Source organism: Artemia franciscana, chromosome 16 (assembly GCF_032884065.1).
Source record: "Artemia franciscana chromosome 16, ASM3288406v1, whole genome shotgun sequence".
Taxonomy (NCBI): domain Eukaryota; kingdom Metazoa; phylum Arthropoda; class Branchiopoda; order Anostraca; family Artemiidae; genus Artemia; species Artemia franciscana.
In genome coordinates, this window is record NC_088878.1 from 13276059 (window position 1) to 13296599 (window position 20541).

At 34.3% G+C, this 20541-nt stretch overlaps 1 protein-coding gene across 1 annotated transcript in view; it reads left to right on the plus strand.

The window, feature by feature from the left end:
* The window catches only part of LOC136037096 (transcription factor Dp-1-like), a 98093-nt gene that overhangs the window by 53232 nt on the left and 24320 nt on the right, over positions 1-20541 (plus strand). The window contains exons 4-7 of the mRNA XM_065719551.1: positions 8623-8707; positions 15096-15196; positions 17150-17328; positions 18650-18838. Coding sequence (XP_065575623.1) covers positions 8623-8707; positions 15096-15196; positions 17150-17328; positions 18650-18838 — 554 coding nt within the window. The remainder of the gene's footprint in view (positions 1-8622; positions 8708-15095; positions 15197-17149; positions 17329-18649; positions 18839-20541) is intronic.

A 20541-nucleotide genomic window follows, 5' to 3' on the forward strand; every position in this document is an offset into this window, starting at 1 on the left:
AAAATTATTAGATTTGTGGAGAAACCACATGAGCGCGTGTTTGATTCCATTGTGCAACATTCAATTTTCTTTCTTTTTCTTGATCTGTAAATGATGTTTTCCTAAATTAGAAGATTTTTCAGATAAATGCGTGCATATTTTTCTTGTTTGAGTTAAAAATCAATTTGGTGGAATATGATGAAAAAGTTGACGGCCGCGGCTAACGGGAGAAAAAGCAAGACAGACAGTCTGAGTGAGGAGCAATGCTGAAATAATTTTTTTTCGGAATCGTATGAAAATGACGTCATATTACTTGCTGATAGACAGTCCGAACTAAGGTAGATAGGCATCAAGTAAGGGTAATTCAAATAGTCTATCAGTTCTTTAAACCAAATAGTCTTAATTCAAATAGTCTATGATTTCTGTGTATGTTTTATAGGCGATAGTTAAATTGTTTTAGAAAATAACATTGACACGATGGTGAGATTTTGGTTTGATGGCTCATAGTAGACTAACCGGGTTTTAAAACGCGTTTTATAAGAAATTGTTTGGCGAAAAGGAGTTCCCAATAGACGCTGATTCAGAATTAAGAACTTTTATTCAGATCCATTTTTTTAAAAAAAAATTAGTTTTTCCGAGGGAAGTAAAGAGCAAAGTTGAAACTTAAAACGGACTAAAATTATTACTTCACAGCCAATTTAATATATATTAATAAAACTAGTACAAATAAACCAACTAATTATGTTTCTCTATGTTAGGATTATAGAAAACTAGCGCTTTACTGAAAACACAAAAGTTAAGTACAAAACAGGAATATTGATTTGGAAGTCAAAAGTGAGAAAGTAGCTTGACAACAATAAACTAATCTATAATGCTTTTCATGGTCTTATGCCAGTTGTGACATCAGTAACTTTCAATATACAGTTAAAATTATCTTAGAACATGTGTCAAATTAAATGTTTTTAATAACCGTTAAGTAATTGAACAGCATACAGAAATATTAGATTGATTTATCAGGTAGCATTTTGGTTTCGCCAGCTATAATACCAATAATGAGTAATGCATAATCTTAAATTGTAGGAAATATGCTTTAGTATTAAGATCAAATAAGACATAATGTCAACCCTGGAAATCCAGTTATTTCTCTCTATAAAATTATGAATTTCAAGCTATGATACAAATTCCAAAGCTAGTCAATAGTCCTAATGCTGTCAAGATGGCTTTATTTTGAACTTGTCTGAAAACTGATCATGCCACGTCCTTTCTAGAACCAAACGAGAGCCAGCCATTGAACTGAGCCATTGTAAAAAAAAGTAAACCAACAGTCCTAAAATTGTCCTAAAATTAATTGCTGCTTTTCTTAAAAGGGATTGATCCTAAAAGGGACTGATAATATTTTTTATTCTGTAAAAAAGTGTTCTTAATTGGATTGCTTTTACTGTACCAAAAATCCTATATTATTTTGTGTTATCAGCAAAGCGCTAGTTTTTTTCTATAATCCTAGAAACCAAGGGAAACATAATTAGTTGGTTTATTTGTAGTAGTTTTATTGATATATATTAGATATGCTGTGAAGTAATAATTATTTGTCTGTTTTAGTTTCAACTTTGCTCTTTGCTTCCCTCGGAAAAAAACTTATGTTCTTTTAAAATTAATCTTTGTTCGTTTTTTATTAAAGTTTAAAGTAGAAACAACGATGCCATTATCTTTTTTATTTACACAGAATAGTGTATGTTCGTTTTGAGTTTTAATGTCACTCCTTAGTTTCAGTTGAAAATTATTCTTTTATATAATTTCTAATTATCGCCGATCTAGGGGAGATAAGACACCTCTAGAAATTACTGCAAACAACCTTGACAGCTACAAAAACTTTCAGTCTATAACATAAAGTTTACTATCCATACTTCACAAAATAATACATGTTTTCCAGGAAAGTTTGTTTTTCGATGAACAAAAAGTTGTTTTTCTCGGCTGACTTCACCTGAAAAAGCCATAATGAAGACAGGGTTAAAAATCGCCTACTGACTAGCAGAAACTAGAAGGCTACTGTAACTACAGAGAGGCTCATTTAATAACTACTAAGGGCTCATTTAAAAGCTCATATTTGAATCTAATCGATTTTTATAAATTTGACTTGATAGCACATTCCAACAAAGTGAACTTTCGGTTGTATCCCCCATTTTTTTCAAATGAAAAAAGTGCGTTTTCCTATGAAATGACCTAAAAAAGGTGTTTGTCAAAATTTAGGTAGGAACAAAAACCAAGGGGGCAAGGACATCCCTTTCCCTCAATTACCGTCGTCGTAACTAGGACACAGGCTTCATCGCAGAGTGAAGTTTGAAGCTTCAACTCAAAACTGTTGATCATTCTAGCTTAATTTTTGGTAGATTTTTAGTTGAAAAGTTTCTAATTTTAGTTAATTTGTTTTTGCAATATTCTTTTACTTTTAAAATAAGTAGGTGACTTATGAAACTTACTAAGAGGGTCTAGAGGGGAATATATTTAAGGGGTTCTTGTAAACCTCCAGTTAAAGGCCTTGGGCCATAAATATTGCAATGTTACCGTTTTATGCTTCTAAACTCTTCCACTTAACAAGTGGCACCAAGAGTACCGTTTTTAGTGCTTTATGGCACTTATGGATGGTAAAACTGATAAGATATGAGAAATAGATTTAAAATGAGCCTTCCCGGGATATGATTTAAGAAACGAGTGCATCACATTTGAAAAAATATTCGATTATCTGAAAAGCGATCATAAGAAGGGATAAAACATGATAAAAAAAAAACAACCTAAGATGGAATCGAACGCATAATAATCTAATTTGAAGTCTAGCGCTGTACCAACAGAACCATGCCTCTCATAATGTAATTTAATATATTGGTGATTTTAGTACTTCAATTGCGAAGCTTATTAAGGGGGCCTGGAGGAGGAACATGCGGAAGGTGTCCTTGCAAACCTCCACTTAAGGGTTTTGGTCCATAAGTATTACAATGATTCCGTTTCATGCTTTCAAGATTTTTCACTTAAGACCTGGCACCAAAAGTGTTGTTTTCAGTGCTATATCTCACTTACAAATGGTAGAATTGTAAAAAAGCACGTAGATATGAGCAAAATTTTTCAAATAAGCCATTAAACATCACTAAAGAGTTTCTGTAGCCCATTAGCCCCAGATTTTCCACTTGAGGCATGGCACCAAAAGTGCCGTTTTTAGTCTCATTTGAAACTTGTAAATTGTGGAATTAATAGGAACAACGTAGTCCTGTGGTGGCGCAGTGGGTTTGACCTTAGCTTGGTAATACAGGACCCAGAGATCGAATCATGCTGCAGCAATACACTGCAGGGCCGTTGCAGGGACCTTGGTAGTCAAGAAGTGACGTTAATCTGATACAATACAATACAATAGGAAGAACGTAGAAATGGGCAGTATTCTTTATATGCTTTAAAAAATCTATCAAATATGTTCTGGTAGCCCGTTAGCCCCACCTTTTGAGAAACGGCATAAAAAGTGCCTTTTTTTTCGTGCCATATGGCAATAACTCTCTATGATATTGTAGTAATCGCTAGGTCTGGAAAAAAAAACCGTTTTATCATTTTTTTTTAACTTTTAGCTACTATTGGCTGGGGTTTGCTCTTTACTAGATTGCAGCTAATGCTTCAACCATGACAAAGAGTTCATTCATTGCAGATTCTCCCCACCAATTAGATAACACTGAAATCTGTGAAATTTAATTGATGGTAGAATTCTTAAATATAGCAAATCTAAGCAATAGCTGTTAATTGAGCCATTAACATCTATCTACGATGGTGTGGTAACCTTCTAATGTTTCAGTAGCTTACTTATGAGCTGACAATTTATGAAACTTAATAAGGGGGCTGGGAGGGGAGTGTACGGGAGGGGTTCTTGTAAACCTCCAGTTAAGGGTTCTGGAACATAATTATTACAATAGTAACTGTTGTGTACTTTAGAGCTTTTCCACTTAAGAAGTGGTACTAAAAATGTTGTGTTAGTGCTATATCGCACTTGCGAATGCTAGAATTGATTAAAAAAGCACGTAGATATGAGATAAACTTTCAAATGAGCTATTAAACCTTACTCTTATTAGTTCTGCGTCCTGTGGTGGCGCAGTGGGTTTGACCTTAGCTTGGTAATACGGGACCCAGAGATCGAATCATGCTGCAGGAATGCACTGCAGGGCCGACGCAGGGACCTTAGTAGTCAAGAAGCGTCGTTAATCTGATACTTATTAGTTCTGCTAACCCAATTATCAAAGCTTTTCTGCTTGAGACTTGGCACCAAAAATGCCGTTTTTCTTTATCCAAAATAAAAACAGTTTTTGCTATGTTCTTGGTTCAGTTGTTGAAGCTGTGTTCTATGAACAAGTTCTCTATTACGAGTAGGAACATTCACCTTTACTGCTCAAGTTGGACTGTTTTCAACTGCTTTTTATTTTTTACTTCAATCCTTTGTTGCTAGAGATCTTGCTACCTTTTTTTTTGTAGGAGGGTGCATAAGAAAGATATGGTCGTTTTTGCATGCTTTTTGTTTGCCAAAATGAAGATTTTATCCGTTTATTGCTACGATGAGCCTACTGCCATAAAGCCTATTATTTTTGCTACTACTTGTGCCTAAAACATAATATAAAGCTGAAGCGGTTTTAATAGGTGTGATTGAACGTCTTTTGATTGAGCGGTTTTTAATGAAGATTGAACGTATTTTGAGGAAGGTAAAACTTGATTTTTTGGTATCCTGAAATTTCATTTGCTAAGCATGTTTAAGAATCTCGAGGGTTCTAACCCTTTTCCCTGCCTTCCCGTTGCAGGGGTATATGGGGAGTGGATCGTCCTTCGCTTGGAACCAAAAATGTTGCAGACCTATAGACCCTATCCTATAAGATGATACCAAAAAAGTCTTTTTTTTTCGCCTTAACTTGAATTAATAGCTTATTTTACTATTTCATGACGCCCCACTATTTGTGATTATGTATATAAGATTTCACGCTTAGTTTCTACTTTAGTTCGTGGATTTTACCCAACCGGTTGATCCAGAGGCAGAGAAATATTTGACCATAAATTCTTTGGTCATTATCGACTTCCGAAGCTGAATGGGTCTCGCTGAAACAGTGGGGTGGCTTCATCTTGAATCAGTAATTTGTAGAAACATGTCCTTCACCAGGAGGCATGTCGATTCGAGACTTAGTAAAACAAAAGCTTTCAGCCATTTTTAATGTCTGGAGTTTTGAACAAATATTTTTTTTTATTCCATTTCTTTTTAATGAATCTGACTCAGAAAAAGGCAATGTAACAAACATCACGATTTTGCACAGCCTGTGTGGGGTCTTCCGTAAGTGTAAAGCACTCCCTAGAGATTCTAGAAAATTTAGGCATAAAATCATAGAATCTTTTTGTATTTGTCGATTTATCTGTAAGCTAGTGGTACTCATTTTATCCCAGTCTTGATTCCTGTTCTCCCTTTCTTCATAGGAAGTGAATTCGCTTATGCAAACAGCGTGTAAGAACCCGTAAGAGGAATTATTTTCGCTAAAAGACCAACTATATTACATCTGCACAAATTTAAGGAAATGTTCAATTTATTAATAGAGTAGAATCTCTTGGTGTACTTTTTTCTATATATATATATATATATATATATATATATATATATATATATATATATATATATATATATATATATATATATATATATATATATATATATATATATATATATATATATATATATATATATATATATATATATATATATATATATATATATATATATATATATATATATATATATATATATATATATATATATATATATATATATATATATATATGTGTATATTTATATATCGTGGAAAAAGAGATGGAAAAAAGAATTCAGTAACGGAATGGGGAAACGGTGATCCTTCTGAAGTCAGCAAAGCTTTCAGAACAAAATCTGAGCAATGCTACTCAATAGTAAAAACATCAAATAAGACGACACTATCATAGCTTCGAAAGTGAATATCATAGAGATTATATAAAGGTTGTGTATTAAAATAAGCATTTGAAATAGAAAAATTGTATATACTTTTTAATAATTAAATACAAAATGAAAAACAATTCATTGAGTTACTATGTAATATTCGAGGTATTCCAGCTTTATAGTAACCACCCAGTCCAAAAAAATTAAATGTTACCATCACTAAAACCGTCCATAAAAAAAGGTCAGTTTAAAGGTCAAGGGTGTGCTTTAAAAAAAAACAAAAAAAAACATAAGTGTGCTTTCATCGCAGAAGACATTAACTATATTACACAAAGTAAGGCCAAAACACTTTTATATTTTGTAGTGCAGGAATTTTATCTTTACAGAAAGCATCGAATGCAAGTGAAATGCTGGTCATAACACTTTTATATTTAATTGCTCTTAGATATTATGTGACGAGTGTGAAGCTTACGCTCCACAGAAGGCATTCAACCGACTAAAAATTGGGCTTCAACCTTTGTGTATTTTAGATTAGAAGAATTCTACTACTGCTACTAATACTACTAATAACTCACTGCAGCACCAAGCTGCCTGAGGCCAACACAGCTACGCACGCTCCTCCTCCAACCTAATCTGTTCAAGTCCTCCCTCTTTACACCCTCCCAGGAACTTTCCATTTCCTTGAAATCTTTATTTATGGCATCCTCCCACCCCAGACGAGGACGACCTGCTAGCTGTACTCGAAATATTCAGCCTATAGAAAAATAAATTTACAAGCCATAATACTTTTATGCATAATTGTTGCAAGTTACAGCATGGACAGTAAAGAGCGCTTAGGTCTCCAGAAGATGTCCAACATACAAAAAGCAAATCGGTTTTATTTTTACATTTAGTTGTACAGCGGACATGTTACAACTTGTTATAAAAATTATTAAAAATTTTATAATTTCTTTAATTGGGTGCCGAATGCGATTCTTGGAGGCCTGCCCCCTTCCATCGTCTAACCTTGAATGTATAGCCACTTTACACCAGTTACACCACGTAATCGGGAACATTTATGGATAATTTATAAAATGTTAATTTGAATTATTAATTGACTGATCAAATCTAATCAGTTTAAATAATTAATAATCGAATCAGATCTGGGAACACATTTTCACTTCAAATATCCATTTAATTTATGACTAAATTAAATTAAGGGTTAAATCTCTTTTTCCCTAGTCTTCATTAGGAAGGTCAATAATCCTTATAACTAAACGGTGCCCGGCGGATTCCTAGGGCTTGACCCCCCCTTCTTCTCTAACCTTATAGACATGTTACACCTCTTTCAATAATCATCCACGGGTTATTTACGGAATGTCAGTTTTAATTACCTAACATAAATTAATTGAGTAACTTTGATATAATGTCAATGGTCAAATCAAGAATGCAGATGGGTTGGGGGTGGAGGATGAGAGGAGATTAAATGTTTTATGTTTGAAGGTGTTTACTTTTATTAGGATTTGAAATGAAACTTTATTTTGACATTGATGATGGTGGTGAATACGGTAATAGGGAGGTGTTGATGATATTGGTAGAGCCGTACTGTGTGACTTCATGCTGTGCCCCTCGACCCACATGCCTTCTATTGTAAACCTTTTTTGAAAGTTATTTTTTTAACCATAAATTCGATTTTTTATAGATGAAAATAAAATGGGGAATCCGAACAAAACTATTTTTTGATCTTTCTGGTGGGTTGTTTATGAGGTTTGCAACTTCAAGACTGTACCCTATGAGTGCTGTCTTGTCAATCCCCCTTCTTCCTCCCCACTCCCCTGACTTCTTGACCGTCCAAAACCAAATTATTACTCTTTGTAACAATAACACGCAATTCGGGTGAAACAACCTCTGTACACAGGATTAATTACATTAATCCTAATTAATCAAATTAATTAATACAACATTAATTAGTTGAGTAACTTTGATATAATGTCAATGGTCAAATCAAGAATGCAAATGGGATGGGGGTGGAGGATGAGAGGAGATTAAATGGTTTATGTTTGAAACTGGCCATTTTTTTAGGATTTGAAATGGAATTTTATTGTGATATTGATGATGGTGGTGGATACGGTGATAGGGAGGTGTAGGTGATATTTTGGTAGAGCCATACGTGCCTTCTGCTGTAAACCTTTTTTGAAAGTTTTTTTTTTTAACCATAAATTAGATTTTTTACAGATGAAAATAAAATGGGGAATCCGAACAAAACTATTTTCTGATCTTTCTGGTGGGTTGTTTATGATGTTCGCAACTTCAAGATGGTACCCTAAGAGTACTGTCTTGTCAATTCCCCTTCTTCCTCCTCACTCCCCTTACTTCTTGACCGTCCAAAATCGAATTATCATTCTTTTTAACAATAACGCACAATTTGGGTGAAATAACTTCTGTACATAGGATTCTTTTTTTTTCTTTTTTTTTATGAAATCTCTTTTCAAGTTACCATGAGCAGAACAATGTTTCATAAAATGGGAAGCCGTTTTGATAAGTGTATCGGTGGAATTCAGCATTCCATAATCAACAAAAACACGATTTTTGAACTTGAACTTGAACAAAAACACGTTGTCATGGTTCTGCAAAGAACTAGTCATAAATGAATGCTGGTGCAAAATCCGCTAATGAATTATTTCCCTTTTTAGAACAGACCTGTACAGCCGTCAACACAAGGCCAGCCCCTTCCTGTGAAAGTTCTTCGACTTCAAACTCCACAAAAAACACCTGTCAGTAAGTGTGCTATTCTAGCTTAACTCAATAATATTGTGTTTTAATTAATTCCAATCTTAATTCTATCCTTCAGTAATATTTCTGAATGATTTGTAAGTACCTCCTTGCCTTTTCTTCAACACAAAAGCTCGAATATTACTTATTATGCTCAAAACACGAAGTTGTTTCTGTCTGGTTTTCCTCATGCGTACTATTGCTCCCCTTAGAGTCCTTTTTGGGGATTATTGTTCACTGGTCCCTTTTATAGAGGTATATATACTTCATAGGAGAATAGGAGAATGGGTACATTGTCTGAGATGTGGGGTTGATGTTTTTTAAAAATTGCTTTTACATAACTTAATGTATTAGTCGTGTCAAAGGGGTCAGAATAGTCATCTACACAAGGCAAGTTTTTATTTTTATTTCATTATTATTATTTTTTTTGTTGAAACCCTAGAAATAAAAATTGCTCTAGTTTAAAAGTGTAAAACAGTGGTTCCTAACTGGCTTTGGGACATGCCCCGCCTAGGCATTTCTAAAATCCTGATGTCCCCTTCATGATGTTTAAATTTTGTTACTCAGAATTATATGTTTATTCGCTCGAAGGAAGCTTTTTCCTTCGAAGGAAGCTTCGAGGGCCGTTGGCTTGGTATCTTTTTGTATCGTCCTCTAGGCAATGAAATTGTTTGTCTCTTTATAACACTTTTTATACAATGCATGACGTCATTGCAATACTATAATGTATCGTTTTTGCGTTTTAAATGCATATAAATGTGATGTTATTTACATTACAAATGTTTTTTTTTTTTAATTCAGCGTCTAGAGTATAGTTAGCCAAAGAGTAAACCACCAAATACTGCCATACCCCAACAATGGGTTCTGTGTCCCACGTTGTGAGTCACGGGAGTAGAACCTTCTTTTAACTCCCCTGGAATACTATTAGTTTGTAAGATCTGCTCTAAGGTTTTACTCTCAACATTTCACTCAATGTATTGGACAGATCATAAAAGAGTGGTGCCACTCTTATGGCACCACTAAGTGGTAACCCACTGATGCAGTCTAGCAGCCTGTACTATAAAAAATAAATGTATCCCACACCCGCATATAACTTGTTTACCAATGTTTTGATTAACATATTATGTGCGTGCTCGTAACTTTCGGTTAAACCTTAAGTTAGAAAGCTGTAACGTTTGAACCTTTTTGATTAACGTGTTACTCAAAGAATCGTTCGAAGGATCGTTGTCTTTGAGTTGTTAATGCAAGGTTTATCTCAATAAGTTTAAAGTGTAATACACCAAGTAGGTTTTACGAGCGACCGGATTTGAAAACAAAAAACAAAAAAAAAACACTTTATTAGACATTGGAAATATATATCCCTTCTTATGCTGGACAAATGAGTTCCTAAGACTCGTGCAAGGCACTCATTGGCTCTTTAGTTACAAGTTGGGAGAATTCAGACTTGTATTCAGTTTTCAGCTTGTCTGTCGTATCTGCTAAAGGATTGTACTGGATATGTAAAAATATGTAATAATAATAGAAAGTATATATTACAGGGAACAACGTCTATCTTCAAAATAAGTAATTTGATTAAACGTTTTGAAATTGAAAACGTCGATAAAACTATTAGAGAGATTTTATTATCTGCACTTCTGACAACCATTCGACTTTTTTAAAATTTGTCTTTTTAGAAACTAGGGAAAAGGAATAATTCATTCAGTAGAAAAACATTATTTGAATTATGAAAACATACCAATATCACTAACCAAACAAAGCCATGTTTGATTTGAGAATTCTGAAGAATCGATAGACAATTTGTGAGTTCGATTGAAATTCCAGTCAACAGTAATATTCATATCTACATTGTAATTGAATCGCTTTTATTATCTGTAGTTTTTGGTGGACCTCTATGCCTAATGTATTTTCATTTCAGAAAGTTATTTTGTTTAGGTCTTCCCTAATATTTTGAGATATAATATGAGTTGAGGGGTGAGCTTTGTCGCTAAATGATGAATTTGATGAATGCGAAAGATAAGCGGCGGTCTATACTGTGTTTCGTAAATATTTCTAGTTATCAATGCAGCTTTACTTCGTCTGTTCTACTGATCTGTTAGTCAATTTTATTATACTGTTTTTCTTTGTTATATTAGCTTTATTGTGCTTGCCATTGTTGAGAGTTACGTGTACTTTTGTTTTAGCTTTGTTTATTAATTTTTTCTCTGTACTCCACTGTTTATACTTTTGTATGTTTGTGGGTAATAAATATTATTATTACAACCATAGAACAAACACTACCACTTTTACTTTTCTAAACTGAGCTTTGATCGTATATACCAAAATCTGGTAACAAACAAATTAGATTACTTGGAACTGTGTGATGGTTTTTTTGAAACTCTTGCGAAAACTTAATGCTTAATTTGTCAATATTTTTTGCAAACAATATGAAAACAAATCACGGTTTTTAATATGTCGACAGGGTAGTTCGAAATCGAACTAGTCTAATGCTGAGTTCTATCACGTAGGATTTAAGCTAAATTCTTTAAGGGTTTGGTTACTATTTTCAACTTCAGTTTTTTTTCTAGATATCCTTTAAGGTAATTAGGAAAACTTCACAGGTTTTTATTGCTTTTTGTTCTAAAAAAACCTTTTTGGCTATTTTTTTTTTAATTAGTAGCAATTTCCTTATAGGATTTGTCAAAATCCTATAAACCTTTGAACTTAGCATACGATTATCTTGAGTGTTTACAGTAGATGGCTCTATTGAATTGTTTGTCACTATAGGGTATTCTTTTATTTTGTTTTTCGCTTCTTTTTTCATGCATATTTCTGATTTATGAGGGGAATAAGCTCATTCTCCCAGTGTTAATATTTGAAAAAGAAGAAGAAATTTTCCAACATACCTTGAGTAAAACTGACAATTTCTTTGTTGGCATCATGGCGTAAGGTTTTAGGCCTTTCTGTTCTTTAATTGCTTTTATGCTTATCGTTACAATTTTTTTCTGTTGTTATTTGGTGCTTCATTTTGCAAAAAGTTCACATAGGTTTTATTTTCATGGGAAATCCTCCATCCTAACGTTAATGATCCTCAAAAGAGGAATTTTCAGCATGGTCTTGAGCGAAGGTCTTGAGAGAGGGAGGGGGAGGGGGAGAGAGAGAGAGAGAGAGAGAGAGAGAGAGAGAGAGAGAGAGAGAGAGAGGAGAGAGAGAGAGAGAGAGAGAGAGAGAGAGAGAGAGAGAGAGAGAGAGAGAGAGAGAGAGAGAGAGGGGGGGGGGGGGGAGGAACTTGAAACTCTTAATCTCTTGGCTAAAGTAATTGCCTAAATCTTTTGGGTTTTCAACTTCTTTGCAATTTTGTACCTTTTTAAGCTCTAATGAAATATCATAGTTTGCAGAAATTTCGTCATGAAATGTTCTACTATTCCAATGAACAAGCATTGTGGTTTTTAGCCCCGTTTTCAATTTTTGCTAAATCGGTTTTATATTCCTTAGTTGATTTCAAAGTGATAAATAACTTTTAAACTAAGACAAAAAGACAAACTAAAACTAGAATTCCTTGAATTCCTTATGGGCACTTTTTTTTACGAATGCGGAGAAAAGAAGTAAATGTAAATTGAGAACAATCGTCTTTTTTTTGTTCTACTGGTATACGCTTTTAAGTGTACACCAATGTTTTGGTGTAGAGGGAGTTTTTTCTCTGAACACCTCCTTTCTCTCTAAGAATGTGAAAGTCTGCCACTTGTGCGAACGCGGAGAAATTTGCTATTTAACCCTTCGTTAGGGGTGCAGCTTTGGTGTTCGTCGAGTGTGCCGACAAATGCTGACACATAAATTAAACTAAATTAAAAACTCAAGCTAAATTCCAAGGTGTCAGCGTCCTTCGTAACAATTATTCTTAAATTCAACCACTTTTCTAAAAATCATTTCCCTCCTGTTAATATTTGCCCAGCGTATTTTCAAGCTCAATTGTCTAGATTTTCGTACTTACGGCTTGTACTGTTTTTAGGACTTGTATCGTAACTAGGGCTTGTGTCGTACTTACGGCTTGTATCATACTTACGGCTTGCATCGTACTTACGGCTTTTCGAGAAGACCCTAGAACAAGCTTGAAAGTTAATAGCCTCTTCACTCTCAACATTCTCAATGACGAACCGTCTCTTTTTATTTGTGAACATGCTTAGGCTGCCAAGACTTACGTTCTGCTAACAAGCAGAACGGCTATTTTATGGCTGGAAAAGAAAATCATAGTTTATCATAATTTATTTTGTTATATTAAGAAGAGTAGATTGAAGAATGGTAAATCCAAGCCAAGAGACTGAAGAACGGTAAATTCCCAGTAAATTCCCAGGTGAAGACCGTATATCAGCAGAGATGATAAAGGTCTCAGTTACAGCACTAATAACATCCTGGACCGCCCTCTTCGCTACAATATGGGAAAAGGAAAAGGTACCAGTTGATTGGAAGGGCAGCATACTAATACGCCTGTTGAAAAGGGGTAATGTCAATGTCCCAGGAAGCTGGCAAGGAATAAGTTTTCTTTCGGTCCCCGGTAAACTACTGTGTCATGTTATTCTGAAGAGGATACAAAATGAGCTCAAAAAGTACCTAAGGGACGAACAATACTGGTTCCGCCCGAAACGTTCTTGTGCTGATCCTATATTTACTTTACGAGTCTTCACTGAAGAAAGTCGGGAATGACGCCCTAAGCTAAACGTGATATTTATAGACTTTGAAAAGACCTTCGACTCTGTAGATCTGGCAAGTTTGTGGAAGATTCTTTTTTGTCAGGGGATCCCAAGTAGAATAATCGCAATTATCATAGCTCTTTATGAGGACAGCGAGTGCTGCATCAAGACACCCCGAAGGCCAAACCCGATACTTCTGATTCTATCTTGAGTCAAACAAGGCAGTGTACTGTCGTCCTTACTTTTCGTGATAATCATTGACTTCATTCTCCGCAACTCTGTGACTGATGGTATCAAACTTTCTGCCAAAGTGCTGTTAGTGACCTAGACTTTGCAGATAAACATTACAATGCTACAATTGTGCAAGCAACGTCTGCAAGAGCTTCTAATCAGGGTCAGCAAAAAAGCAACCCAACTTGGCCTAAGAATAAATTCCATCAAAACCAAAACAATGGCGACTACTGATTCCCCGCTTCATATCTGATGTGGAAATGAGGAAATCGAACAGGTCGAGGAATTCAGGTACCTTGGAAGCATAGTGGAAAATACGGGATCAATATTCAAAAAATAATGACCAAAATAGATCAGGCGAACACCGCCTTCAATAGGCTCAAGCGCATATGGAAGTCGAAAAATCGCTAGACCCGGCTTAATCTACCCCTGTTCAGCAGCAACGTCATCCCTTTCCTCCTTTACGCAACCGAAACCTGGAGCTTGAACCAACAACAGGAGAAGAGGATCCTTTCATTCGAGAACAATTGTCTTCGAAGAATTTTAAATATTCATTTGTCAGACAGAATCACAAATTAAAAAGTCTGCAAACTTGCCAACCAGTCTCTGGTAACCCATATCATCAGAGCTTGGAGGTGGAGATATTTGGAGATATTTGGAGATATATGGAGATATTTGGACAATGTTGTTCGGTTGCAGGACACTCAGATCCCAATAGCCACTTTATATTGGGACCCAAACGGAGGTCGAAGACGGGGAAGACCTCGGAACACTTTGCGTCGAACATACCAGTCTGATCTGCACAGTATCCATGCTTCTCTTCAACCTGACTGGGAAGACATATACGCAGCTACCCAATTCAGAAAAGATTAGCGATGTCTCGTGGATGCCCTGGGTGCCTCTGGTGGCACTGGCGGATCTAAGGTCTAAGGTAAGGTAAGAAAAGTAAATAATAGTACAAATATTTCTGTGAATGGAGGAGAGCAGACTGAATTTCCTCCCTTGAGGCTGCTCTGAAAGAATCATCCCTTGTAAAAACATACCCTTGTAAAAAATAAATAGATTCCTAATAATATATTTTTTGTGTCCCCCCTCCCGTCCTCAAAAGAAAAACGTTCGGTCCCTTCCTGGATCAACCTATGTACATCTATGAATACTAGTTCGTTATTTGTCAAAATATTGAATGTATTTACGTAGCATTGAGGTCTTCTTGTGTTAAGTTTAGTGAAATTTAGTAAAGGCCTCTTTAAGTTCAGTTTTTCTAGATACTTCGAATGGTATGAACTTTGAAAATCTTTTTCCTTTTGTGATCAAAACCTGGTTAGTCCGAATTATGTACACTTTCCTTGAATATATATATGTATATATATATATATATATATATATATATATATATATATATATATATATATATATATATATATATATATATATATATATATATATATATATATACTTATGAATCTTAAACTTTTCATTTTAAAAATTCACTTTTTCAGAAGCCCCAAACAGAACCGGTAGTGGTGAAAGTGGAATATATCTACCACATGGAGAAACCATTGACTATGATGATTCTTCAATGCTTGCCGCCTCCATTGAGGTAACATTGATTTGGATATTGAACAATAATCGTCAAGATTTGAAAAAAATCATAAAAGGGAGAAAAAAAAAGAAAAGAAAATCTAATAGTAAAATGAACCAGATATTTTTTTTTGTAAAAGAATAGTTTAAAATAGACTGCTTCCTGTACTGACACAGTCTTGTACTTGAGTGAGTATACACCTATTCACATAGTTTTTATCGTTTTCTTGAACAACTTTGACCATTTTACCGAAAATTTATGACCAAGTTTCGAAAATTAATTAATAATAGAAACTTGGAACTATTATTTGTAGAACTCTAAACATTCTCATCGTCTTCTCCGTCACGATTACTTTTGAGTTTACCACCCATTATGATTAACATTAACAGATTCCGGCTATTACAGATGAGATCAATTATACAATTATTGACAATTACTCTAATCTTACCTTGTTACCTGCTATTTTATCTTCTAAATAATTTTTTTCGCCACTCTGTACTGGTAAAAGTGCTCTCACGGAAGTAATGAACGAGTGCATAATTGGAACGTTCGCAGGAAGAAAAAACCAGAATGACGTTAAATTTTGCCAACGCTGGCGAAAACGTGCAGTGCGCTTAGCAGACATTAATCCAAATTCATTCTGAGTGTATGATATTAAATCATGAATTGAAAGATTAAATATAAAAATCTATGTCACTCATATAATCTATTAGTTTAAAGAAAGTATTTAGGGAATTATTCCTGCTAATTTCTATAAACAGAAAATGAAAAAAAGACTCGCTTATTATAGACGCATCTTTTTCGGTAATAGTTGAAAGGATCCACTGTAGAACGAAAAGCAAAAATACATAAAAAAGGAGCTTGGAAATTAGAAAAAATTAAAACAAAATAGTAACAGAGAGAAAAAGGTAGTGTTTTTTATTGAGGTTTAAAAACCATATGTGGGTTTCATATTTAAACTAAAAGTTTAAAAGTTAAAACTAAATGCCTTCATATTTAGATACCTGGGAAGGGGTTCTCGGGCTGTTCCCTCTCCCCCAACGGTGTCTCTAGAACACTATGATTTCTTCTACAATCTTTCTTTCTTCAAATTTTTTGCTCCTTCCCTCCGAATGCAAGTTTTGCGTACTTACCTATTCCCACTTGCCCATAAGCCAGGATGAGCCATGATAAGAAAAGGTTGGTTTTCAGAATGGCTCCATGCCCTACTGATATTGCACCATAAGTTAGTATCTACATAGCAAATTATATTCATCCTTCCTGGGGGAAATCTGAATCGTCTCAAGAACCTCAGTCTGATTTTACTAACTCTACCGACATTTGGGGTTTAGTATTGTAAGATATCTGCATGGCCAAATATCATTAATGCTCTTTTCAGGTACAATAATGGCCAATTATGCTCTTTTCAGGTACCTTAAAATATGATTTCTGGTGGTATAATCGTGGGGATAATGCTCCTGAAAGCTTGTCAAGTGTGTAATATATAGAAAAATTCATTTGCTTTAGTCTATAGGAGTGTTCCCACTATTCTCAAGTTTCTGGGGATTCCCTAACGTTCAGAAAGAATTCTGGGTTCTCTGAACTCTCCCCGAAATTATCATCTTCAAATTTACGGGCGTTAAAAAGAACTTCAATCCTTAATTTTTTTAACGTTTATTTTGGAGAGATGTCGAACAACCCTCTTTTCTTTTGGGAGAATTAAGGAAGCCCAGACAAAATTCTTGGATAGTTGAAGACCCACTTGGTAGCCATATCTGATTTCTTATTTATGCATGACTGTTTTTCTCGTGCTTTGTTTCAAATGCCATATTATTTTGTGAGGAACCTAGTTGGATATGCAAATAATCCGTTTATACTCCTGCTTTTTAATTCCGTTTATTACTTTTACTGCTTTTTTCCGTTTATTACGCCTGCTTTTGAAATGATTTATTCTTGATTGCTTTTGTAAGCTAACAAAGAGGATTCTTCTAGGTGGCGAGTACAGATGCCAGTTCACGAGCGCCATCACCTGCTTTCAGTACGGCCTCAAGCGTGTCTCAACACGTTTATGGCAAGAGACGAAGCATTTGGTCACCTGAGATGATTTCTCAAAGTTATATAAAGAACTTGAGTGGGGAATGCTACGAAACAATAGATATGGGACCTGAAATGTAAGTTTTTCAAAAATTGTTTCTTCAATATTTGATGAATGATTTTTTTTCTATCAAAAATAATTTGGCTCTGTCTTTAAGTAGTGGCGAACAAATCGAATGAATCTTAGGAATTGAATAATTTCGAATGATCAATCGAATGAATCATTTTTCATCCTGAGATCAATGTTATGAAAAGGACTCCTATTTAATAATCAAACATCATGATCATACAAATAACTAGAAGCCAAATTTACTCGCCAAGTCTCTGATATTTTCTCCTAGTTGCCATGGCTATGAGTCTTAGAGATTGAAAGTATCTGAAATAAATGATCTGTCGCGAAAACCAAAGAACGAATGTCTTATTTTCCGGAGGCTACCACCTTGTATTCTAATTTGATTGAGAAAAAGTATCAAATTTTAAACTTGACAGGTTTACCACATGTTTGCTATCTGGTAATCCAGTGGCTATTCCGAACATCCTTTTTTCATGCCCTAAACTAAAGGGCATATTTGATATTTCTAAATTTGAAGGTAGATGGAGACAATCAGTCACTAGAAGTTTTTTTTCCCAAAGGAATTTTTCCTTTGAGAAAAATACAGTGTATAGCCGAATGATTGTGTTTATTTTAAAATGTGTTGACTACGATTATGTTGAGTATACATGGCGAGAAGTTGAAAGATTTTAATCTCACGTGAGATAAATTCGTCTCTGCAAGTACTATAACTAATGAAAGGTTTGCCAGAGGAATCTTATTTTTGGACGCAAGACCCTTTTGGACGCTCTTTTGGAGGGGGGGTTGGTTACCGAAGAGTGATGGAGACTGGAATTTTCATTCTGATTTTTGTATTATATTTTTATTTATCTATTATTATATTTTTTAAATCAATGATAGCAGTTTTGCAAAATTCAATGTCTTTTATTTGTGTTTTCACTACCTTGAACGTCTATAAAAAAGCGTATCTGAAGTTCTACATATGTCATTTATAAAAAATCATCTATAGAAAAACATCTGTCATCTAGATGTTCCATCTTGAATATCTATAAAAAAGCGCATCTGCAGTTCTACTTATGTCATGGAGCCTATCTGTCCAAAGGTTGATCACAAATGACGGTACTTCAGTTGTGACCCTAGACTATACCCTTACAATATCCCGTATACTATATACTATTTTTTGAAAGTAGAATTGGGACCTGAGAGAAGACTCTTTTGGAGGCTCTAGGGATTAGTTCGTTTGTTTGTTTTTTGTTGGATTTAATTTACCTATTTATACTTTTATTTTGGAGTTCGGTTTCTTAGTGTTTTCCTATTCCTTTTCTGGATAACATGTTGTTTTCTAGTAAAAAACGTCGTATGGACAAAACTGGAAAAGGATTACGATATTTCTCAATGGTTGTCTGCGAGAAAGTACAAAAGAAGGGTAGCACAAGCTATAACGAAGTGGCTGACGAACTCGTTAATGAATTTCTAGAGCAAGCCAAAGCTGAAGGACAGATCCATGATCAATATGATCAGAAAAATATTAGAAGGTTAGATATGGTACCTGTTTGTTTCTGTTTTGTATTCTGAACTATTAGCCCTGTAAGATAACTCAAAAAAGTGTATATACAGCTTAGGAATTCTTATCGATATTAGTATCGATATTATCGATATTTAGTAAGAATCTCGCTTATAAATAAATATTGCAGATAATTTATCTATCACTTACTTAGATAAACTTTATGAAAAATATTTTGTCCGTGTCCAAAAACATAGTTTCATTCTGTCCCCTCTCTTTTCTTTTTTCCTCCCTTCTACTGTAGTCGATTTGTTTTCTGAGTGTTCTCCTTATCAATCATCACTGTCCTCCCTCTCTCCCTATTTCTGTTCCTCTTCTCTCTGCATCTTCTTTGCTTCGTTATCTGTTTAAATTACAGGTGTGTCAATATGTATGGTCAAAACGCCTATTTATAACCATGTTTTGTGTTTTACGTACCAAACAGTTCGTGCTGTGGTTCTCACTGATTTAGAGATCATTTATGGGGCTATGCAATACTTTTGCTTTGTGTTATGTGTCTTGTTAATAGTGGAAGAAAAAAGCTATAGAATTCTAAATAAAAAATTATCATAAAAATTATTTTCAGAATTGTATAAAATGATGTCATAGCGCTGATTTTTAAATTAATATTATTATCATCTTTTATTATTATCATATATTATTATATCTAGAATTAGCATTATTAATACGACAGGGACTATTCTAAAAAAATATAATAAAAATTCTTTTCAGAATTACATAAAATGATGTCATAGCGCTGATTTTTAAATTAATATGATTATCATTAACTTTTGACGTCATTTGTGTTTTGCCGCTTGCAATGAAGTATTTCTGTGCCTCTTTCATGTACCTGACACGGAAATATCCGTCGTTTATCTAAGAACTTTGGTATATCTAGCACAGACGTATCATTTGCCAAAAAAGTACCTCTGCTATTCTGTACTAATATTAGTGTTTTCATAAATGTGTTTTCAAAAGTCTTGTTGGTTAGTTCATTCTTAGGTTGGACCCACATGAATTTAATAGAATTAGTATAAGCTGACGTTCAATATTTTGTCTGTTTCCATATCCACAGTATATCCTGTACAATTGGTTCCTATTTAACTCTCTAGAATTAGCATTATTAACACGACAGGGACTAATAATTGGTTTTTATCAAATCTTTTATAATCTCATCCTAAACTTCTGTAAGGTATCTATAATTTATTTACAGTATTGCTAATTATCTAATAAAACTTATAGGGATACAGGCTTTTGAATTTTTAAATTCTTGTTGCTTTTGTCTGTTTTTGTTAAGTCTGAGACTCTCACATGAGCTTGGACTTTAAGCATAAAAGACTTAAATAGGTTTAAACATTCTTCGATTTGCCAGATTGTGTCTAAGGAAGGGGAGGGTACTCCGAAATGCTATGAATTACTTTTTGACCACCTGTGTCACTGGAAATGGCTCACTTTTATGGTTGGTTGGGAAAATTAAAAGACACCCTTACCGAAGTGGTTAAATTTAAAAAAATAAAGTGACATTTTATTTGTATTGTATTTCTATTTTACTCTGTTTTATTGATTCAATAGTTTACTATTTTTTTGCCCAAATGTTTACTGCCCAAATGGGCACATTGGCTTCAGGGTTGCCACTAACAGGGTTGCCACAGCCATAAGACAAAACTACTGAAAATGACAACCTACTAAAGTAGT